Source organism: Oncorhynchus nerka, linkage group LG27 (assembly GCF_034236695.1).
Source record: "Oncorhynchus nerka isolate Pitt River linkage group LG27, Oner_Uvic_2.0, whole genome shotgun sequence".
Lineage (NCBI taxonomy): Eukaryota > Metazoa > Chordata > Actinopteri > Salmoniformes > Salmonidae > Oncorhynchus > Oncorhynchus nerka.
In genome coordinates, this window is record NC_088422.1 from 106,520,043 (window position 1) to 106,544,424 (window position 24,382).

The 24,382-nt window shown below is 45.6% G+C and overlaps 1 protein-coding gene across 1 annotated transcript; it reads left to right on the forward strand.

Annotated features, from left to right (window-relative positions):
- Positions 1 to 23,282, forward strand: LOC135565450 (AP-3 complex subunit sigma-2). Its single transcript, XM_065012508.1, has 6 exons — positions 1 to 126; positions 463 to 554; positions 947 to 1,058; positions 11,264 to 11,335; positions 18,469 to 18,576; positions 20,950 to 23,282. Exons 1-6 carry the CDS (start codon positions 58 to 60, stop codon positions 21,073 to 21,075), a joined length of 579 nt encoding a protein of 192 aa, XP_064868580.1. The 5' UTR covers positions 1 to 57; the 3' UTR covers positions 21,076 to 23,282.
- The last annotated feature ends 1,100 nt before the right edge of the window (positions 23,283 to 24,382 follow it).

Below are 24,382 nucleotides of genomic sequence, written 5' to 3' on the forward strand. Positions count from 1 at the left end.
ATCCGCCAGGTGGACAGCTGTCTGTTATTAAGTCATTTGAGACATTTACAGCTAAATATGATTAAAGCTATTTTAATATTTAACAACCATGGGAAACCACGACTCATCAGATTTTATGAATATTTTGTAAGTAACCAAATCTACGAACTGCTACAGTTTGTTAGCTATGTCTGTCTTATTTGCCAGCTTTTAGTGCACTTATGGTATGCTAGCTAGAGGCTAACTAATCAATACTCTATATTGTCATCATCATGAGATGTGATTCATTGACATTTATATACCTAACTAGCTAAGTTGCTTATATATTTGTTGACATAGCTACGAATATCAATGTACCCGACAGATGGCCAACCTCCAGGGGGGCTGGTTTACTGTTGCCTGACCGCTAGCTGAAGTTAGCGCTTTCATTTAGATTGTAAACGGAGTTCATCGCCAATTTATCAAAGACAGATTTCTTCTCAGGCTGAAGATGTGCAACAGCAGATCATTCGAGAGACTTTCCATCTGGTGTCGAAGAGGGACGACAACGTCTGCAACTTCTTGGAGGGGGGAAGGTAAACAGCATTACTAGCTGGTTAAATGAACCAAAAATATACATTCTTGATGAAACAATCAGCGAATTAAAAAAAGATGCGTTAATGATTCAATGAACCATCCAGGAGGCAGCTATATAGGTATCTATGGCTTGTATTGGGGTATTGTGCTTCTGTGGTGACTATATGATGTAGACCTACCTATACTGTAGCCTATAGACCAACTGGGCAAGCTCAGTTGGTCATTGTGACTAAAGATTTATCCTGGGTTGTTAAATGAGAAGTATTGTTTGACCGAAGTGTTCAGCTCATATGACCGGCAATCAATCATCAATTCCCTGGCAGATGAGTTAAAGTCGGACCGAATCAGACATTGCAGAATAAGACTAATAATATAATGTCTCTATTTGCAGTTTGATCGGTGGCTCGGACTACAAGTTGATCTACCGGCACTACGCAACACTGTACTTTGTGTTCTGTGTGGACTCCTCTGAGAGTGAGCTCGGTATTCTGGATCTAATACAGGTGGGTTGGCAACTGTTGCTATGTTACCGTCTGTAACTCTGTAGAACAGTAGGGTTGTGTTACCATCTATAACTCTGTAGAACAGCAGGGTTGTGTTACCATCTATAACTCTGTAGAACAGCAGGGTTGTGTTACCATCTATAACTCTGTAGAACAGTAGGGTTGTGTGGTGTGTTACCATCTATAACTCTGTAGAACAGCAGGGTTGTGTTACCATCTATAACTCTGTAGAACAGTAGGGTTGTGTTACCATCTATAACTCTGTAGAACAGCAGGGTTGTGTTACCATCTGTAACTCTGTAGAACAGTAGGGTTGTGTGGTGTGTTACCATCTATAACTCTGTAGAACAGCAGGGTTGTGTTACCATCTATAACTCTGTAGAACAACAGGGTTGTGTTACCATCTATAACTCTGTAGAACAGCAGGGTTGTGTTACCATCTATAACTCTGTGTGGTGTGTTACCATCTATAACTCTGTAGAACAGTAGGGTTGTGTTACCATCTATAACTCTGTAGAACAGCAGGGTTGTGTTACCATCTATAACTCTGTAGAACAGCAGGGTTGTGTTACCATCTATAACTCTGTAGAACAGCAGGGTTGTGTTACCATCTATAACTCTGTAGAACAGCAGGGTTGTGTTACCATCTATAACTCTGTAGAACAGTAGGGTTGTGTTACCATCTATAACTCTGTAGAACAGTAGGGTTGTGTTACCATCTATAACTCTGTAGAACAGTAGGGTTGTGTGGTGTGTTACCATCTATAACTCTGTAGAACAGTAGGGTTGTGTTACCATCTATAACTCTGTAGAACAGTAGGGTTGTGTTACCATCTATAACTCTGTAGAACAGCAGGGTTGTGTTACCATCTATAACTCTGTAGAACAGTAGGGTTGTGTTACCATCTATAACTCTGTAGAACAGCAGGGTTGTGTTACCATCTATAACTCTGTAGAACAGTAGGGTTGTGTTACCATCTATAACTCTGTAGAACAGCAGGGTTGTGTTACCATCTATAACTCTGTAGAACAGCAGGGTTGTGTTACCATCTATAACTCTGTAGAACAGTAGGGTTGTGTGGTGTGTTACCATCTATAACTCTGTAGAACAGTAGGGTTGTGTTACCATCTCCAACTCTGTAGAACAGTAGGGTTGTGTTACCATCTATAACTCTGTAGAACAGTAGGGTTGTGTTACCATCTATAACTCTGTAGAACAGCAGGGTTGTGTTACCATCTATAACTCTGTAGAACAGTAGGGTTGTGTGGTGTGATACCATCTATAACTCTGTAGAACAGCAGGGTTGTGTTACCATCTATAACTCTGTAGAACAGCAGGGTTGTGTTACCATCTATAACTCTGTAGAACAGCAGGGTTGTGTTACCATCTATAACTCTGTAGAACAGTAGGGTTGTGTTACCATCTATAACTCTGTAGAACAGCAGGGTTGTGTTACCATCTATAACTCTGTAGAACAGTAGGGTTGTGTTACCATCTATAACTCTGTAGAACAGCAGGGTTGTGTTACCATCTATAACTCTGTAGAACAGCAGGGTTGTGTTACCATCTATAACTCTGTAGAACAGTAGGGTTGTGTGGTGTGTTACCATCTATAACTCTGTAGAACAGTAGGGTTGTGTTACCATTTGTAACTCTGTAGAACAGTAGGGTTGTGTCGTGTTTTACCATCTATAACTCTGTAGAACAGCAGGGTTGTGTTACCATCTATAACTCTGTAGAACAGTAGGGTTGTGTTACCATCTATAACTCTGTAGAACAGCAGGGTTGTGTTACCATCTATAACTCTGTAGAACAGTAGGGTTGTGTTACCATCTATAACTCTGTAGAACAGTAGGGTTGTGTTACCATCTATAACTCTGTAGAACAGCAGGGTTGTGTTACCATCTATAACTCTGTAGAACAGCAGGGTTGTGTTACCATCTATAACTCTGTAGAACAGTAGGGTTGTGTGGTGTGTTACCATCTATAACTCTGTAGAACAGCAGGGTTGTGTTACCATCTATAACTCTGTAGAACAGTAGGGTTGTGTTACCATCTATAACTCTGTAGAACAGCAGGGTTGTGTTACCATCTGTAACTCTGTAGAACAGTAGGGTTGTGTGGTGTGTTACCATCTATAACTCTGTAGAACAGCAGGGTTGTGTTACCATCTATAACTCTGTAGAACAACAGGGTTGTGTTACCATCTATAACTCTGTAGAACAGCAGGGTTGTGTTACCATCTATAACTCTGTGTGGTGTGTTACCATCTATAACTCTGTAGAACAGTAGGGTTGTGTTACCATCTATAACTCTGTAGAACAGCAGGGTTGTGTTACCATCTATAACTCTGTAGAACAGCAGGGTTGTGTTACCATCTATAACTCTGTAGAACAGCAGGGTTGTGTTACCATCTATAACTCTGTAGAACAGCAGGGTTGTGTTACCATCTATAACTCTGTAGAACAGTAGGGTTGTGTTACCATCTATAACTCTGTAGAACAGTAGGGTTGTGTTACCATCTATAACTCTGTAGAACAGTAGGGTTGTGTGGTGTGTTACCATCTATAACTCTGTAGAACAGTAGGGTTGTGTTACCATCTATAACTCTGTAGAACAGTAGGGTTGTGTTACCATCTATAACTCTGTAGAACAGCAGGGTTGTGTTACCATCTATAACTCTGTAGAACAGTAGGGTTGTGTTACCATCTATAACTCTGTAGAACAGCAGGGTTGTGTTACCATCTATAACTCTGTAGAACAGTAGGGTTGTGTTACCATCTATAACTCTGTAGAACAGTAGGGTTGTGTTACCATCTATAACTCTGTAGAACAGTAGGGTTGTGTGGTGTGTTACCATCTATAACTCTGTAGAACAGTAGGGTTGTGTTACCATCTCCAACTCTGTAGAACAGTAGGGTTGTGTTACCATCTATAACTCTGTAGAACAGTAGGGTTGTGTTACCATCTATAACTCTGTAGAACAGCAGGGTTGTGTTACCATCTATAACTCTGTAGAACAGTAGGGTTGTGTGGTGTGATACCATCTATAACTCTGTAGAACAGCAGGGTTGTGTTACCATCTATAACTCTGTAGAACAGCAGGGTTGTGTTACCATCTATAACTCTGTAGAACAGCAGGGTTGTGTTACCATCTATAACTCTGTAGAACAGTAGGGTTGTGTGGTGTGTTACCATCTATAACTCTGTAGAACAGTAGGGTTGTGTTACCATTTGTAACTCTGTAGAACAGTAGGGTTGTGTCGTGTTTTACCATCTATAACTCTGTAGAACAGCAGGGTTGTGTTACCATCTATAACTCTGTAGAACAGTAGGGTTGTGTTACCATCTATAACTCTGTAGAACAGCAGGGTTGTGTTACCATCTATAACTCTGTAGAACAGTAGGGTTGTGTTACCATCTATAACTCTGTAGAACAGTAGGGTTGTGTTACCATCTATAACTCTGTAGAACAGTAGGGTTGTGTTACCATCTATAACTCTGTAGAACAGCAGGGTTGTGTTACCATCTATAACTCTGTAGAACAGCAGGGTTGTGTTACCATCTATAACTCTGTAGAACAGCAGGGTTGTGTTACCATCTGTAACTCTGTAGAACAGTAGGGTTGTGTTACCATCTATAACTCTGTAGAACAACAGGGTTGTGTTACCATCTATAACTCTGTAGAACAGCAGGGTTGTGTTACCATCTATAACTCTGTGTGGTGTGTTACCATCTATAACTCTGTAGAACAGCAGGGTTGTGTTACCATCTATAACTCTGTAGAACAGTAGGGTTGTGTTACCATCTATAACTCTGTAGAACAGCAGGGTTGTGTTACCATCTATAACTCTGTAGAACAGTAGGGTTGTGTTACCATCTATAACTCTGTAGAACAGCAGGGTTGTGTTACCATCTATAACTCTGTAGAACAGTAGGGTTGTGTGGTGTGTTACCATCTATAACTCTGTAGAACAGTAGGGTTGTGTTACCATCTATAACTCTGTAGAACAGTAGGGTTGTGTTACCATCTATAACTCTGTAGAACATCAGGGTTGTGTTACCATATATAACTCTGTAGAACAGCAGGGTTGTGTTACCATCTATAACTCTGTAGAACAGTAGGGTTGTGTTACCATCTATAACTCTGTAGAACAGCAGGGTTGTGTTACCATCTATAACTCTGTAGAACAGCAGGGTTGTGTTACCATCTATAACTCTGTAGAACAGCAGGGTTGTGTTACCATCTATAACTCTGTAGAACAGCAGGGTTGTGTTACCATCTATAACTCTGTAGAACAGCAGGGTTGTGTTACCATCTATAACTCTGTAGAACAGCAGGGTTGTGTTACCATCTATAACTCTGTGTGGTGTGTTACCATCTATAACTCTGTAGAACAGTAGGGTTGTGTTACCATCTATAACTCTGTAGAACAGTAGGGTTGTGTTACCATCTATAACTCTGTAGAACAGTAGGGTTGTGTTACCATCTATAACTCTGTAGAACAGCAGGGTTGTGTTACCATCTATAACTCTGTAGAACAGCAGGGTTGTGTTACCATCTATAACTCTGTAGAACAGTAGGGTTGTGTTACCATCTATAACTCTGTAGAACAGCAGGGTTGTGTTACCATCTATAACTCTGTAGAACAGTAGGGTTGTGTTACCATCTATAACTCTGTAGAACAGTAGGGTTGTGTTACCATCTATAACTCTGTAGAACAGCAGGGTTGTGTTACCATCTATAACTCTGTAGAACAGCAGGGTTGTGTTACCATCTATAACTCTGTAGAACAGCAGGGTTGTGTTACCATCTATAACTCTGTAGAACAGTAGGGTTGTGTGGTGTGATACCATCTATAACTCTGTAGAACAGCAGGGTTGTGTTACCATCTATAACTCTGTAGAACAGCAGGGTTGTGTTACCATCTATAACTCTGTAGAACAGTAGGGTTGTGTTACCATCTATAACTCTGTAGAACAGTAGGGTTGTGTTACCATCTATAACTCTGTAGAACAGCAGGGTTGTGTTACCATCTATAACTCTGTAGAACAGCAGGGTTGTGTTACCATCTATAACTCTGTAGAACAGTAGGGTTGTGTTACCATCTATAACTCTGTAGAACAGCAGGGTTGTGTTACCATCTATAACTCTGTAGAACAGCAGGGTTGTGTTACCATCTATAACTCTGTAGAACAGTAGGGTTGTGTGGTGTGATACCATCTATAACTCTGTAGAACAGCAGGGTTGTGTTACCATCTATAACTCTGTAGAACAGCAGGGTTGTGTTACCATCTATAACTCTGTAGAACAGCAGGGTTGTGTTACCATCTATAACTCTGTAGAACAGTAGGGTTGTGTTACCATCTATAACTCTGTAGAACAGCAGGGTTGTGTTACCATCTATAACTCTGTAGAACAGTAGGGTTGTGTTACCATCTATAACTCTGTAGAACAGCAGGGTTGTGTTACCATCTATAACTCTGTAGAACAGCAGGGTTGTGTTACCATCTATAACTCTGTAGAACAGCAGGGTTGTGTTACCATCTATAACTCTGTAGAACAGTAGGGTTGTGTTACCATCTATAACTCTGTAGAACAGTAGGGTTGTGTTACCATCTATAACTCTGTAGAACAGCAGGGTTGTGTTACCATCTATAACTCTGTAGAACAGCAGGGTTGTGTTACCATCTATAACTGTGTAGAACAGTACTGTACTGTCCACTCACCTCTCCTTTCCCAGACAGTCAGCCCTATAGGACTCGCAATCACAGCCTGGAAATTGAACCAGGGTCTGTAGTGACGCCTCTATAGCACTGAGATGCAGTGCTCTCAAACACTTGAACGTTTTCATGGTGGTGGTAGTTGGGGTGGGTTCAAGTCGACCAGGGTCTGTAGTGACGCCTCTATAGCACTGAGATGCAGTGCTCTCAAACACTTGAACGTTTTCATGGTGGTGGTAGTTGGGGTGGGTTCAAGTCGACCAGGGTCTGTAGTGACGCCTCTATAGCACTGAGATGCAGTGCTCTCAAACACTTGAACGTTTTCATGGTGGTGGTAGTTGGGGTGGGTTCAAGTCGACCAGGGTCTGTAGTGACGCCTCTATAGCACTGAGATGCAGTGCTTTCAAACACTTGAACGTTTTCATGGTGGTGGTAGTTGGGGTGGGTTCAAGTCGACCAGGGTCTGTAGTGACGCCTCTATAGCACTGAGATGCAGTGCTCTCAAACACTTGAACGTTTTCATGGTGGTGGTAGTTGGGGTGGGTTCAAGTCGACCAGGGTCTGTAGTGACGCCTCTATAGCACTGAGATGCAGTGCTTTCAAACACTTGAACGTTTTTCATGGTGGTGGTAGTTGGGGTGGGTTCAAGTCGACCAGGGTCTGTAGTGACGCCGCTATAGCACTGAGATGCAGTGCTTTCAAACACTTGAACGTTTTCATGGTGGTGGTAGTTGGGGTGGGTTCAAGTCGACCAGGGTCTGTAGTGACGCCTCTATAGCACTGAGATGCAGTGCTTTCAAACACTTGAACGTTTTCATGGTGGTGGTAGTTGGGGTGGGTTCAAGTCGACCAGGGTCTGTAGTGACGCCTCTATAGCACTGAGATGCAGTGCTTTCAAACACTTGAACGTTTTCATGGTGGTGGTAGTTGGGGTGGGTTCAAGTCGACCAGGGTCTGTAGTGACGCCTCTATAGCACTGAGATGCAGTGCTTTCAAACACTTGAACGTTGTCATGGTGGTGGTAGTTGGGGTGGGTTCAAGTCGACCAGGGTCTGTAGTGACGCCTCTAGCACTGAGATGGTGGTGGTAGTTGGGGTGGGTTCAAGTCGACCAGGGTCTGTAGTGACGCCTCTATAGCACTGAGATGGTGGTGGTAGTTGGGGTGGGTTCAAGTCGACCAGGGTCTGTAGTGACGCCTCTATAGCACTGAGATGCAGTGCTTTCAAACACTTGAACGTTTTCATGGTGGTGGTAGTTGGGGTGGGTTCAAGTCGACCAGGGTCTGTAGTGACGCCTCTAGCACTGAGATGGTGGTGGTAGTTGGGGTGGGTTCAAGTCGACCAGGGTCTGTAGTGACGCCTCTATAGCACTGAGATGGTGGTGGTAGTTGGGGTGGGTTCAAGTCGACCAGGGTCTGTAGTGACGCCTCTATAGCACTGAGATGGTGGTGGTAGTTGGGGTGGGTTCAAGTCGACCAGGGTCTGTAGTGACGCTCTATAGCACTGAGATGGTGGTGGTAGTTGGGGTGGGTTCAAGTCGACCAGGGTCTGTAGTGACGCCTCTATAGCACTGAGATGGTGGTGGTAGTTGGGGTGGGTTCAAGTCGACCAGGGTCTGTAGTGACGCCTCTAGCACTGAGATGGTGGTGGTAGTTGGGGTGGGTTCAAGTGACCAGGTCTGTAGTGACGCCTCTATAGCACTGAGATGGTGGTGGTAGTTGGGGTGGGTTCAAGTCGACCAGGGTCTGTAGTGACGCCTCTAGCACTGAGATGGTGGTGGTAGTTGGGGTGGGTTCAAGTCGATGACCAAACACATCATTAAATAGACAGAAGACAACGCTTTCAAATAAATATAAATACATTAATTTCTCCCTCCCTCCCCCTCTTCTCTCGCCTCTCGCCTCCCTCCCTCCCCTCTTCTCTCTCCTCTCGCCTCCCTCCCTCCCCCTCTTCTCTCTCCTCTCGCCTCCCTCCCCCTCTTCTCTCTCCTCTCGCCTCCCTCCCCTCCCCCTCTCCTCTCTCCTCCTCTCTCCTCTCGCCTCCCTCCCTCCCCTCTTCTCTCTCTCTCTCTCTCCTCTCGCCTCCTCCCCCCCCCTCTTCTCTCTCCTCTTCTCTCTCCCTCTCGCCTCCCTCCCCTCCCCTCTTCTCTCTCCTCTCGCCTCCCTCCCCTCCCCCTCTTCTCTCTCCTCTCGCCTCCCTCCCTCCCCTCTTCTCTCTCCTCTTCCTCCCCCTCTCCTCTCTCCTCTCGCCTCCCTCCCTCCCCCCTCTTCTCTCCCATCTTCCCCTCCACTCTTCCTCCCCCTCTCCTCTCTCCTCTCGCCTCCCTCCTCCCTCTCTCCCCTCTTCCTCCCCCTCGCCTCCCCTCCTCCCCTCTTGCACTCTTCCTCCCCCTCTCTCTCTCCCCTCTTCCTCCCCCTCTCCTCTCTCTCGCCTCCCCTCTCCTCTCTCCTCTCGCCTCCCCCTCCCCTCTCTCCTCTCGCCTCCCCTCCCCTCTCTCCCCTATTCCTCCACCTCTCCCCCTCTTCCCCGCTCTCTTCCTCCCCTCTCCTCTCGCCTCCCTCCTCTCCTCTCTCCCCTCTTCCTCCACCTCTCCCCCTCTCCATCCCTTCCCTCTCCTCTCTCCTTCCTCCCTCTTGTATTGTTTTTGATTGTGTGGTGGTGGAGTTGCTGTTCAAGGTTATGGCAAGTCGGGATATGCTTTAGATACGCTTCTCGTCTTGATCTTCAGTGACCACTAATGACCCTTGAACTCACGATACATGACATTGTAAAGCCTACTGATGGGTGTGTATTGAGCAAATATACACTGACTGTACAAAACATTAAGAACACCTTCCTAATATTGAGGAGCACCTCCCCCTTTTGCCCTCAGAAAAGCCTCAACTCCTCCAGGCATGGACTACAAGGTGTTGAAAGTGTTCCACAGGGATGCTGTCCCATGTTGACTCCAATGCTTCCCACAGTTGTGTCTAATTGGCTGGATGCCCATGGGGTGGTGGACCATTGGCTGGATGCCCATTGGCTGGATGCCCATTGGCTGGATGCCCATGGGGTGGTGGACCAATCTTGATACACACGGGAAACTGTTGAGCGTAAAAACCCAACCCAGCTGCTGGGCAAACTTTGTTTATTATCTATGCAAAGTAACTTTAACTCTAGCGACATGTAGGTATTACCTCGACTAACTGGCACATTGACTCTGTACCGTAACACCCTGTATATAGCCTCCACATTGACTCTGTACCGTAACACCCTGTATATAGCCTCCACATTGACTCTGTACCGTAACACCCTGTATATAGCCTCCACATTGACTCTGTACCATGACCCCCTGTATATAGTCTCCACATTGACTCTGTACCGTAACACCCTGTATATAGCCTCCACATTGACTCTGTACCGTAACACCCTGTATATAGCCTCCATATTGACTCTGTACCGTAACACCCTGTATATAGCCTCCACATTGACTCTGTACCGTAACACCCTGTATATAGCCTCCACATTGACTCTGTACCGGTACACCCTGTATATAGCCTCCACATTGACTCTGTACCGGTACCCTCTGTATATAGCCTCCACATTGACTCTGTACCGGTACCCCCTGTATATAGCCTCCACATTGACTCTGTACCCCCTGTATATAGCCAAGTTGTAGAAACATCATCAAGCATGATCAATGGAAAGGATGCACCTGAGCTCAAGTTAGTCTCATAGCAAAGATTCTGAATACTTATGTAAATCTGCTATTTCAGTTTTTTTTCATTTCTAATATCCTGTTTTGTCTTTGTCATTATGGTGTGTAGATTGAATCCATTTTACAATAAGGCTGTAATGTAACAACAACATGGGTAACGAATGCACTGTAGGTTGTGTATTACATCAAAGATCATTCTTACATACATTACCATTACCAGACACACCTACTCATTCCAGGGGCTTTCTTTATTTTCTAAAACTATTTTCTACATTGTAAAATAATAGTGAAGACATCAAAACTATGACCTGGCCTCAGATGACCTGGCCTCAGATGACCTGGCCTCAGATGACCTGGCCTCCACAATCACCCGATCTCAACCCAGTTGAGATGGTTTGGGATGTGTTGGACCGCAGAGTGAAGGGAAAGCAGCCAAAAAAGTGCTCAGCCTATGTGGGAACTCCTTCAAGACTGTTGGGAAAAGCATTCCAGGTGAAGCTGGTTGAGAGAATGTCAAGATAATGCAAAGCTGTCAAGGCAAAGGGTGGCTACTTTGAAGAATTTAAAATATATTTTGATTTGTTCAACACTTAAAAAAAAAATGTTTTGGTTACTACCTGATTCCATATGTGTTATTGCATAGTTTTGATGACTTCACTATTATTCTACAATGTAGTAAATATTGAAAATAAAGAAAAACCCTTGAATGAGTAGGTGTCCAAACCTTTGACCGGTACTGTATACTTAACATAAGATGGATGACTTGACAATATCTCCTCTGTAGGTGTTCGTGGAAACTCTGGACAAATGCTTTGAGAACGTCTGTGAACTGGACCTCATTTTCCACATGGATAAGGTGAGTTCAAGTCCATGGAAATCATTTACAAGGTCACAGCTTTGCCAAGTTTTGGCTTGTGACACTCTTTGATGCATTAGAGTAATAAATACACTTCTGTGTATGACATGGCAGCTGGTTTATAGACACAATATGCATTCAATATGAGGAAAGCCTTCAGGAGGGAAGGACTAGCAGGGGAAGCCTTGCTGAGGCAGCCGAGATGAAACCCTGCTGTGTGGAGCTAGGTAGTAGCAGGGGAAGCCTTGCCGAGGCAGCCTAGATGAAACCCTGCCGAGGCAGCCTAGATGAACCCCTGCTGAGGCAGCCTAGATGAAACCCTGCTGAGGCAGCCTAGATGAAACCCTGCTGAGGCAGCCTAGATGAATCCCTGCTGAGGCAGCCTAGATGAACCCCTGCTGTATGGAGCTAGGTAGTAGCAGGGGAAGCCTTGCTGAGGCAGCCTAGATGAAACCCTGCTGTATGGAGCTAGGTAGTAGCAGGGAAGCCTTGCCGAGGCAGCCTAGATGAAACCCTGCTGTGTGGAGCTAGGTAGTAGCAGGGGAAGCCTTGCTGAGGCAGCCTAGATGAAACCCTGCTGTGTGGAGCTAGGTAGTAGCAGGGAAGCCTTGCCGAGGCAGCCTAGATGAAACCCTGCTGAGGCAGCCTAGATGAACCCCTGCTGTGTGGAGCTAGGTAGTAGCAGGGAAGCCTTGCCGAGGCAGCCTAGATGAAACCCTGCTGTGTGGAGCTAGGTAGTAGCAGGGGAAGCCCTGCTGAGGCAGCCTAGATGAAACCCTGCTGAGGCAGCCTAGATGAAACCCTGCTGTGTGGAGCTAGGTAGTAGCAGGGGAAGCCTTGCTGAGGCAGCCTAGATAAAACCCTGCTGAGGCAGCCTAGATGAAACCCTGCTGAGGCAGCCTAGATGAAACCCTGCTGTGTGGAGCTAGGTAGTAGCAGGGAAGCCTTGCTGAGGCAGCCTAGATGAACCCCTGCTGTGTGGAGCTAGGTAGTAGCAGGGGAAGCCTTGCTGAGGCAGCCTAGATGAACCCCTGCTGTGTGGAGCTAGGTAGTAGCAGGGAAGCCTTGCAGAGGCAGCCTAGATGAACCCCTGCTGTGTGGATTCAGGTAGGGGCTGACCTAGGTCTGTTGGAGGTCTGAGGGGCTGACCTAGGTCTGTTGGAGGTCTGAGGGGCTGACCTAGGTCTGTTGGAGGTCTGAGGGGCTGACCTAGGTCTGTTGGAGGTCTGAGGGGCTGACCTAGGTCTGTTGGAGGTCTGATGGGCTGACCTAGGTCTGTTGGAGGTCTGAGGGGCTGACCTAGGTCTGTTGGAGGTATCAGAGGGGCTGACCTAGGTCTGTTGGAGGTCTGAGGGGCTGACCTAGGTCTTTTGGAGGTCTGATGGGCTGACCTAGGTCTTTTGGAGGTCTGATGGGCTGACCTAGGTCTGTTGGAGGTATGAGGGGCTGACCTAGGTCTGTTGGAGGTATGAGGGGCTGACCTAGGTCTGTTGGAGGTATGAGGGGCTGACCTAGGTCTGTTTGAGGTCTGAGGGGCTGACCTAGGTCTGTTTGAGGTCTGAGGGGCTGACCTAGGTCTGTTTGAGGTCTGAGGGGCTGACCTAGGTCATTTGGAGGTCTCAGAGGGGCTGACCTAGTTCTGTTGGAGGTCTGAGGGGCTGACCTAGGTCTGTTGGAGGTCTGAGGGGCTGACCTAAGTCTGTTGGAGGTCTGATGGGCTGACCTAGGTCTGTTGGAGGTATCAGAGGGGCAGAGCATACCAGCGTGGTCAGAGCCATCTTGGTTTCATTTAGGCCTAGTAACTGAAAATGTAAGTCATATTATATTGCATTGTTGGTCTTGTTTGTGCGTTTCTGAGAGATTTTCGTTCAATTCCCGGGCTCACTTAATGTTTTCGTGTGTATCTGAGCAGGCAGAAATGCAGCCTGTGTGACACATGTTTTATCATGCACCGTTTACCTGCAACATGTACTGATAAAGAGGAATATGTAGACCCACGATTGATCTGCTATGGGGAGCAAAGTTCTATATTAGTTTCTACAGAGAGTGTAGTGGTTGAACCATATAACCAATTAGTAGGAACTGTCAATGGGTAGGGGCTCTGGGTCTATCTGGGATTGACTGGAGGAACTGTCAATGGGTAGGGGCTCTGGGTCTATCTGGGATTGACTGGAGGAACTGTCAATGGGTAGGGGCTCTGGGTCTATCTGGGATTGACTGGAGGAACTGTCAATGGGTAGGGGCTCTGGGTCTATCTGGGATTGACTGGAGGAACTGTCAATGGGTAGGGGCTCTAGGTCTATCTGGGATTGACTGGAGGGGCTCTGGGTCTATCTGGGATTGACTGGAGGGGCTCTAGGTCTATCTGTGATTGACTGGAGGGGCTCTAGGTCTATCTGTGATTGACTGGAGGGGCTCTGGGTCTATCTGGGATTGACTGGAGGGGCTCTGGGTCTATCTGGGATTGACTGTAGGGGCTCTGGGTCTATCTGGGATTGACTGGAGGAACTGTCAATGGGTAGGGGCTCTGGGTCTATCTGTGATTGACTGGAGGACTATTTAAAACCCATTTGTACTGTGTGTTGGGGCAGAGGTCACCAACCATCTATTCTCTGGTACATTTTCACCCCAACCATCACATACCACAACCAGAGTTGAGCTCAATTCCAGTTAATTCAGGGAGTACACCCGATTAAAAAGCATTGAAGAGAATTGGAATTTCAGTGTACTTCCTAAATTGACTGGAATTGAAATGGAATTGACCACAACACATTCCACCAAGCGGAGTTGAGAAGCTAAGCTAGGCGGAGTTGAGAAGCTAAGCTAGGCGGAGTTGAGAAGCTAGGCTAGGCGGAGTTGAGAAGCTAGGCTAGGCAGAGTTGAGAAGCTAGGCTAGGCGGAGTTGAGAAGCTAGGCTAGGCGGAGTTGAGAAGCTAGGCTAGGCGGAGTTGAGAAGCTAGGCTAGGCGGAGTTGAGAAGCTAGGCTAGGCGGAGTTGAGAAGCTAGGCTAGGCGGTGTTGAGAAGCTAGGCTAGGCGGAGTTGAGAAGCTAGGCTAGGCGGAGTTGAGAAGCTAGGCGGAGTTGAGAAGCTAGGCTAGGCAGAGTTGAGAAGCTAGGCTAGGCGGAGTTGAGAAGCTAGGCTAGACGGAGTTGAGAAGCTAGGCGGAGTTGAGAAGCTAGGCTAGGCGGAGTTGAGAAGCTAGGCGGAGTTGAGAAGCTAGGCGGAGTTGAGAAGCTAGGCTAGGCGGAGTTGAGAAGCTAGGCTAGGCGGAGTTGAGAAGCTAGGCTAGGCGGAGTTGAGAAGCTAGGCTAGGCGAAGTTGAGAAGCTAGGCGGAGTTGAGAAGCTAGGCTAGGCGAAGTTGAGAAGCTAGGCAGAGTTGAGAAGCTAGGCTAGGCGGAGTTGAGAAGCTAGGCGGAGTTGAGAAGCTAGGCTAGGCGGAGTTGAGAAGCTAGGCGGAGTTGAGAAGCTAAGCTAGGCGGAGTTGAGAAGCTAGGCTAGGCGGAGTTGAGAAGCTAGGCTAGGCGGAGTTGAGAAGCTAGGCGGAGTTGAGAAGCTAGGCTAGGCGGAGTTGAGAAGCTAGGCTAGGCGGAGTTGAGAAGCTAGGCTAGGCGGAGTTGAGAAGCTAGGCTAGGCGGAGTTGAGAAGCTAGGTGCAGTTCTAACTCTTCCACCTTTCATGTCACAGAATGAGATTCTAGTTGTGTCCAGTGATGGCAGTGTTGGAGAAAGCTGCTGATGGAAATAAAACCAATAGTTTTTAGTACTTTCTACTATCTGACTGCTCCGCTGCTACTCTAGACTTATCTGAGTATGTTTAGCTAACACCCTCTAACTTCCAGCATCTGTTTTCTTCTCACAGGAACACCTTCCAGTATGTTTAGCTAACACCCTCTAACTTCCAGCATCTGTTTTCTTCTCACAGGAACACCTTCCAGTATGTTTAGCTAACACCCTCTAACTTCCAGCATCTGTTTTCTTCTCACAGGAACACCTTCCAGTATGTTTAGCTAACACCCTCTAACTTCCAGCATCTGTTTTCTTCTCACAGGAACACCTTCCAGTATGTTTAGCTAACACCCTCTAACTTCCAGCATCTGTTTTCTTCTCACAGGAACACCTTCCAGTATGTTTAGCTAACACCCTCTAACTTCCAGCATCTGTTTTCCTCTCACAGGAACACCTTCCAGTATGTTTAGCTAACACCCTCTAACTTCCAGCATCTGTTTTCTTCTCACAGGAACACCTTCCAGTATGTTTAGCTAACACCCTCTAACTTCCAGCATCTGTTTTCTTCTCACAGGAACACCTTCCAGTATGTTTAGCTAACACCCTCTAACTTCCAGCATCTGTTCTCCTCTCACAGGAACACCTTCCAGTATGTTTAGCTAACACCCTCTAACTTCCAGCATCTGTTTCCCTCTCACAGGAACACCTTCCAGTATGTTTAGCTAACACCCTCTAACTTCCAGCATCTGTTTTCTTCTCAGCTTGAGCATCATGTAAAACAATAACATGCCAGGATTTAAACCTTCATTATAACCTTGTTTACCAAATGTAAGTAACCGACTAGAATGTATTATGACAACCACCTGTCATTGCAGTCTGATGTGTTTATTCACTTTCAACAGCAGAAAACGAACAGGTTGTTCTGATCAATAGACAGGATATAGACCAGGCTGTTCTGATCAGTAGACAGGATATAGACCAGGCTGTTCTGATCAGTAGACAGGATATAGACCAGGCTGTTCTGATCAGTAGACAGGGTATAGACCAGGCTGTTCTGATCAGTAGACAGGATATAGACCAGGCTGTTCTGATCAGTAGACAGGATATAGACCAGGCTGTTCTGATCAGTAGACAGGATATAGACCAGGCTGGTCCACTGTGTTAACAGGCTGTTCTGATCAGTAGACAGGATATAGACCAGGCTGTTCTGATCAGTAGACAGGATATAGACCAGGCTGGTCCATTGTGTTAACAGGCTGTTCTGATCAGTAGACAGGATATAGACCAGGCTGTTCTGATCAGTAGACAGGGTATAGACCAGGCTGTTCTGATCAGTAGACAGGATATAGACCAGGCTGGTCCACTGTGTTAACAGGCTGTTCTGATCGGTAGACAGGGTATAGACCAGGCTGTTCTGATCAGTAGACAGGATATAGACCAGGCTGTTCTGATCAGTAGACAGGGTATAGACCAGGATGTTCTGATCAGTAGACAGGATATAGACCAGGCTGTTCTGATCAGTAGACAGGATATAGACCAGGCTGTTCTGATCAGTAGACAGGGTATAGACCAGGATGTTCTGATCAGTAGACAGGATATAGACCAGGCTGTTCTGATCAGTAGACAGGATATAGACCAGGCTGTTCTGATCAGTAGACAGGGTATAGACCAGGCTGTTCTGATCAGTAGACAGGATATAGACCAGGCTGTTCTGATCAGTAGACAGGATATAGACCAGGCTGTTCTGATCAGTAGACAGGATATAGACCAGGCTGTTCTGATCAGTAGACAGGGTATAGACCAGGCTGTTCTGATCAGTAGACAGGATATAGACCAGGCTGTTCTGATCAGTAGACAGGATATAGACCAGGCTGTTCTGATCAGTAGACAGGGTATAGACCAGGCTGTTCTGATCAGTAGACAGGGTATAGACCAGGCTGTTCTGATCAGTAGACAGGATATAGACCAGTCTGTTCTGATCAGTAGACAGGATATAGACCAGGCTGTTCTGATCAGTAGACAGGGTATAGACCAGGCGGTTCTGATCAGTAGACAGGATATAGACCAGGCTGTTCTGATCAGTAGACAGGGTATAGACCAGGCTGTTCTGATCAGTAGACAGGATATAGACCAGGATGGTCCACCGTGGAACTCCGGATCCGGGATTGTCATCAACTACACTAATTAGCATAGAGCAACGGTCAAAAAATATTACTAAAAAATACAGAGTCAATGTGGAGGCTATATACAGGGGGTCATGGTACAGAGTCAATGTGGAGACTATATACAGGGGGTCATGGTACAGAGTCAATGTGGAGGCTATATACAGGGGGTACCGGTACAGAGTCAATGTGGAGGCTATATACAGGGGGTCATGGTACAGAGTCAATGTGGAGGCTATATACAGGGGGTACCGGTACAGAGTCAATGTGGAGGCTATATACAGGGGGTACCGGTACAGAGTCAATGTGGAGGCTATATACAGGGGGTACCGGTACAGAGTCAATGTGGAGGCTATATACAGGGTGTACCGGTACAGAGTCAATGTGGAGGCTATATACAGGGGGTACCGGTACAGAGTCAATGTGGAGGCTATATACAGGGGGTACCGGTACAGAGTCAATGTGGAGGCTATATACAGGGGGTACCGGTACAGAGTCAATGTGGAGGCTATATACAGGGGGTACCGGTACAGAGTCAATGTGGAGGCTATATACAGGGGGTACCGGTACAGAGTCAATGTGGAGGCTATATACGGTGTTACGGTACAGAGTCAATGTGGAGGCTATATACAGGGGGTACCGGTACAGAGTCAATGTGGAGGCTATATACAGGGGGTACCGGTACAGAGTCAATGTGGAGGCTATATACAGGGGGTACCGGTACAGAGTCAATGTAGAGGCTATATACAGGGTATTACGGTACAGAGTCAATGTGGAGGTTATATACAGGGGGTACCGGTACAGAGTCAATGTGGAGGCTATATACAGGGGGTACCGGTACAGAGTCAATGTGGAGGCTATATACAGGGTGTTACGGTACAGAGTCAATGTGGAGGCTATATACAGGGTATTACGGTACCTATCATTTACAGGTCCACTACATTACCTTGTTATATACCTATCATTTACAGGTCCACTACATTACCTTGTTATATACCTATCATTTACAGGTCCACTACATTACCTTGTTATATACCTATCATTTACAGGTCCACTACATTACCTTGTTATATACCTATCATTTACAGGTCTGATACATTACCTTGTTGTATACCTATCATTTACAGGTCCACTACATTACCTTGTTATATACCTATCATTTACAGGTCTGATACATTACCTTGTTGTATACCTATCATTTACAGGTCCACTACATTACCTTGTTATATACCTATCATTTACAGGTCCACTACATCCTTCAGGAGGTGGTGATGGGGGGGATGGTGCTGGAGACCAACATGAATGAGATCGTGGGCCAGGTAGAGCTGCAGAACCGCATGGAGAAATCAGAGGTTAGTCAGTTCACTTATAGGTCCTGTAGTTAGTCCTCTGTTAGTCTGGTGACTGGTCCGGTAGTTAGTCCTCTGTTAGTCTGGTGACTGGTCCTGTAGTTAGTCCTCTGTTAGTCTGGTGACTGGTCCTGTAGTTAGAGTCTTCTGTTAGTCTGGTGACTGGTCCTGTTGTTAGTCCTCTGTTAGTCTGGTGACTGGTCCGGTAGTTAGTCCTCTGTTAGTCTGGTGACTGGCCCTGTTGTTAGTCCTCTGTTAGTCTGGTGACTGGCCCTGTAGTTAGTCCTCTGTTAGTCTGGTGACTGGCCCTGTTGTTAGTCCTCTGTTAGTCTGGTGACTGGCCCTGTTGTTAGTCCTCTGTTAGTCTGGTGACTGGTCCTGTTGTTAGTCCTCTGTTAGTCTGGTGACTGGCCCTGTTGTTAGTCCTCTGTTAGTCTGGTGACTGGCCCTGTTGTTAGTCCTCTGTTAGTCTGGTGACTGGCCCTGTAGTTAGTCCTCTGTTAGTCTGGTGACTGGCCCTGTTGTTAGTCCTCTGTTAGTCTGGTGACTGGTCCTGTTGTTAGTCCTCTGTTAGTCTGGTGACTGGCCCTGTAGTTAGTCCTCTGTTAGTCTGGTGACTGGCCCTGTAGTTAGTCCTCTGTTAGTCTGGTGACTGGTCCTGTTGTTAGTCCTCTGTTAGTCTGGTGACTGGTCCTGTTGTTAGAGTCCTCTGTTCGTCTGGTGACTGGTCCTGTAGTTAGTCCTCTGTTAGTCTGGTGACTGGTCCGGTAGTTAGTCCTCTGTTAGTCTGGTGACTGGTCCTGTAGTTAGTCCTCTGTTAGTCTGGTGACTGGCCCTGTAGTTAGAGTCTTCTGTTAGTCTGGTGACTGGTCCTGTTGTTAGTCTGGTGACTGGCCCTGTAGTTAGTCCTCTGTTAGTCTGGTAACTGGCCCTGTTGTTAGTCCTCTGTTAGTCTGGTGACTGGTCCTGTTGTTAGTCCTCTGTTAGTCTGGTGACTGGCCCTGTATTTAGTCCTCTGTTAGTCTGGTGACTGGTCCTGTAGTTAGAGTCCTCTGTTAGTCTGGTGACTGGCCCTGTTGTTAGTCCTCTGTTAGTCTGGTGACTGGCCCTGTTGTTAGTCCTCTGTTAGTCTGGTGACTGGCCCTGTTGTTAGTCCTCTGTTAGTCTGGTGACTGGCCCTGTTGTTAGTCCTCTGTTAGTCTGGTGACTGGTCCTGTTGTTAGTCCTCTGTTAGTCTGGTGACTGGTCCTGTTGTTAGTCCTCTGTTAGTCTGGTGACTGGCCCTGTATTTAGTCCTCTGTTAGTCTGGTGACTGGTCCTGTAGTTAGAGTCCTCTGTTCGTCTGGTGACTGGTCCTGTTGTTAGTCCTCTGTTAGTCTGGTGACTGGCCCTGTTGTTAGTCCTCTGTTAGTCTGGTGACTGGCCCTGTTGTTAGTCCTCTGTTAGTCTGGTGACTGGCCCTGTTGTTAGTCCTCTGTTAGTCTGGTGACTGGCCCTGTTGTTAGTCCTCTGTTAGACCGGTGACTGGCCCTGTTGTTAGTCCTCTGTTAGTCTGGTGACTGGTCCTGTAGTTAGTCCTTTAGGGCTGTTAGTCTAGACTCTAGACCTTTAGGGCTGTTAGTCTAGACTCTAGACCTTTAGGGCTGTTAGTCTAGACTCTAGACCTTTAGGGCTGTTAGTCTAGACTCTAGACCTTTAGGGCTGTTAGTCTAGACTCTAGACCTTTGGGGCTGTTATTCTAGACTCTAGACCTTTAGGGCTGTTAGTCTAGACTCTAGACCTTTAGGGCTGTTAGTCTAGACTCTAGACCTTTGGGGCTGTTAGTCTAGACTCTAGACCTTTAGGGCTGTTTGTCTAGACCTTTAGGGCTGTTAGTCTAGACTCTAGACCTTTAGGGCTGTTAGTCTAGACTCTAGACCTTTGGGGCTGTTATTCTAGACTCTAGACCTTTGGGGCTGTTATTCTAGACTCTAGACCTTTAGGGCTGTTAGTCTAGACTCTAGACCTTTGGGGCTGTTATTCTAGACTCTAGACCTTTGGGGCTGTTATTCTAGACTCTAGACCTTTAGGGCTGTTAGTCTAGACTCTAGACCTTTAGGGCTGTTATTCTAGACTCTAGACCTTTGGGGCTGTTATTCTAGACTCTAGACCTTTAGGTTCCTAGTGAATACGACCCTGGTCTCCCAGACAGAGATGAACGTTCCTAGTGAATACGACCCTGGTCTCCCAGACAGAGATGAAGCCTACTGTAGATTCAACATGATGTCCATAACCAGACCCTTTAGTCTCCTCTCTCTATTACACCTGATGAGTTCATTTCATTGCTGTGTATTTCATCATCTCCAAAGCCTCAAAGCAGAGTTGTGTCTGTTTCAGGCGGGCTTCTCTGCAGCGCCGGCGCGGGCTGTCTCCGCCGTCAAGAACATCAACCTCCCAGAAATGCCTCGCAACATCAACATCGGAGACATCAATATCAAAGTGCCCAGCCTCTCTCCCTTCTGACCAGGGAGCGGAGCAGGGGCTAGGCCCAAATGGCACCCTATTCCCTATATAGTGCACTACTTTAGACCAGAGCCCTATGGCACCCTATTCCCTATATAGTGCACTACTTTAGACCAGAGCCCTATGGAACCCTATTCCCTATATAGTGCACTACTTTAGACCAGAGCCCTATGGAACCCTATTCCCTATATAGTGCACTACTTTAGACCAGAGCCCTATGGCACCCTATTCCCCATATAGTGCACTACTTTAGACCAGAGCCCTATTGAACCCTATATAGTGCACTACTTTAGACCAGAGCCCTATTGAACCCTATATAGTGCACTACTTTAGACCAGAGCCCTATGGCACCCTATATAGTGCACTACTTTAGACCAGAGCCCTATGGCACCCTATTCCCCATATAGTGCACTACTTTAGACCAGAGCCCTATGGCACCCTATTCCCCATATAGTGCACTACTTTAGACCAGAGCCCTATGGCACCCTATATAGTGCACTACTTTAGACCAGAGCCCTATTGCACCCTATATAGTGCACTACTTTAGACCAGAGCCCTATGGCACCCTATTCCCTATATATAGTGCACTACTTTAGACCAGAGCCCTATGGCACCCTATTCCCTATATATAGTGCACTACTTTAGACCAGAGCCCTATGGGACCCTATTCCCTATATATAGTGCACTACTTTAGACCAGAGCCCTATGGCACCCTATTCCCTATATATGGAATAGGGTGTATAGGTAGTGCACTATATATGGAATAGGGTGTATAGGTAGTGCACTATATAGGGTGTAAGGTAGTGCACTATATATGGAATAGGGTGTATAGGTAATGCAGAGCAGCGAGGGAGGAGGACTGTATGTTGGACAGGTTAATTGTTACTGTGCTGTGTTATTGATGTGTGAATCCAGGGGCTCCTCTCAAAATGATACAACTAAATAATATACCACTGCTTTTCTATTTATGAAATCACAACCAGCTTTTTCCTGTCAGGACATTATCCCTCCATCCTTCTGTCAGGACATTATCCCTCTAACCTTCTGTCAGGACATTATCCCTCTATCCTTCTGTCAGGACATTATCCCTCCATCCTTCTGTCAGGACATTATCCCTCCATCCTTCTGTCAGGACATTATCCCTCTAACCTTCTGTCAGGACATTATCCCTCTATCCTTCTGTCAGGACATTATCCCTCCATCCTTCTGTCAGGACATTATCCCTCTATCCTTCTGTCAGGACATTATCCCTCCATCCTTCTGTCAGGACATTATCCCTCCATCCTTCTGTCAGGACATTATCCCTCCATCCTTCTGTCGGGACATTACCCCTCTAACCTTCTGTCGGGACATTATCCCTCTAACCTTCTGTCAGGACATTATCCCTCTATCCTTCTGTCAGGACATTATCCCTCCATCCTTCTGTCAGGACATTATCCCTCCATCCTTCTGTCAGGACATTATCCCTCTATCCTTCTGTCAGGACATTATCCCTCTATCCTTCTGTCAGGACATTATCCCTCCATCCGTCTGTCAGGACATTATCCCTCTATCCTTCTGTCAGGACATTATCCCTCCATCCTCTGTCAGGACATTATCCCTCTAACCGTCTGTCAGGACATTATCCCTCTAACCGTCTGTCAGGACATTATCCCTCTAACCTTCTGTCAGGACATTATCCCTCTAACCTTCTGTCAGGACATTATCCCTCTAACCTTCTGTCAGGACATTATCCCTCTAACCTTCTGTCAGGACATTATCCCTCTAACCTTCTGTCAGGACATTATCCATAGTTAGTCTCCACCTGTTAGTCTCCACCTGTTGTTTACCAAGCAGGTGACCAATAGGATGTGATTTCTCCACGTGGGGGATGTGTAGCACAAGGCACAGCTTCTTGACCTTTTCCTGTGTGTGTGGGGAAATTACACAGTTCTCCATTTTTGTGATTTGCACAAGATAATGACTACTATGTTGCTGTTGATCGCAATGGGCGTTAATAATGACATGTTATTGTAGCTGCATTCTGTTGTGAACGTTGTGTATTTATCAGTGTTAGTTTGTCCGTGTGTGTGTGTGTGTGTGTGTGTGTGTGTGTGTGTGTGTGTGTGTGTGGGTGATCATTGTTTGCATGGGTCCAAAGTGTGTGCACTGAACTTGGTCAAGTTCTGGGCTTTTGGCGGGTGAAATAAATGTAGTGTGGTCTTTAAGTTTGGACTTCTTATTTGTAATCAGAAGGTTTGGTATCATGTCCTGTTTAATAGATTGGTATCATGTCCAGTCATATTTAATAGATTGGTATCATGTCCTGTCATATTTAATAGATTGGTATCATGTCCTGTCATATTTAATAGATTGGTATCATGTCCTGTCATATTTAATAGATTGGTATCATGTCCTGTCATATTTAATAGATTGGTATCATGTCCTGTTTAATAGATTGGTATCATGTCCTGTCATATTTAATAGATTGGTATCATGTCCTGTCATATTTAATAGATTGGTATCATGTCCTGTTTAATAGATTGGTATCATGTCCTGTTTAATAGATTGGTATCATGTCATATTTAATAGATTGGTATCATGTCCTGTCATATTTAATAGATTGGTATCATGTCATATTTAATAGATTGGTATCATGTCCTGTCATATTTAATAGATTGGTATCATGTCCTGTCATATTTAATAGATTGGTATCATGTCCTGTCATATTTAATAGATTGGTATCATGTCCTGTCATATTTAATAGATTGGTATCATGTCCTGTCATATTTAATAGATTGGTATCATGTCCTGTCATATTTAATAGATTGGTATCATGTCCTGTCATATTTAATAGATTGGTATCATGTCCTGTCATATTTAATAGATTGGTATCATGTCCTGTCATATTTAATAGATTGGTATCATGTCCTGTCATATTTAATAGATTGGTATCATGTCCTGTCATATTTAATAGATTGGTATCATGTCCTGTCATATTTAATAGATTGGTATCATGTCATATTTAATAGATTGGTATCATGTCCTGTCATATTTAATAGATTGGTATCATGTCCTGTCATATTTAATAGATTGGTATCATGTCCTGTCATATTTAATAGATTGGTATCATGTCCAGTCATATTTAATAGATTGGTATCATGTCCTGTCATATTTAATAGATTGGTTTGGTATCATGTCCTGTCATATTTAATAGATTGGTATCATGTCCAGTCATATTTAATAGATTGGTTTGGTATCATGTCCTGTCATATTTAATAGATTGGTATCATGTCCAGTCATATTTAATAGATTGGTTTGGTATCAT

What these genes read in the sequence shown, in the direction of transcription:
- LOC135565450 (XM_065012508.1), top strand. Translation starts at nt 58, where the DNA reads ATGATTAAAGCTATTTTAATATTTAACAACCATGGGAAACCACGACTC. An exon ending in TCATTTTCCACATGGATAAG is followed by an intron (nt 11,336 to 18,468) that starts GTGAGTTCAAGT and finishes TATCATTTACAG; the next exon opens with GTCCACTACATCCTTCAGGA. An exon ending in ACCGCATGGAGAAATCAGAG is followed by an intron (nt 18,577 to 20,949) that starts GTTAGTCAGTTC and finishes TGTCTGTTTCAG; the next exon opens with GCGGGCTTCTCTGCAGCGCC.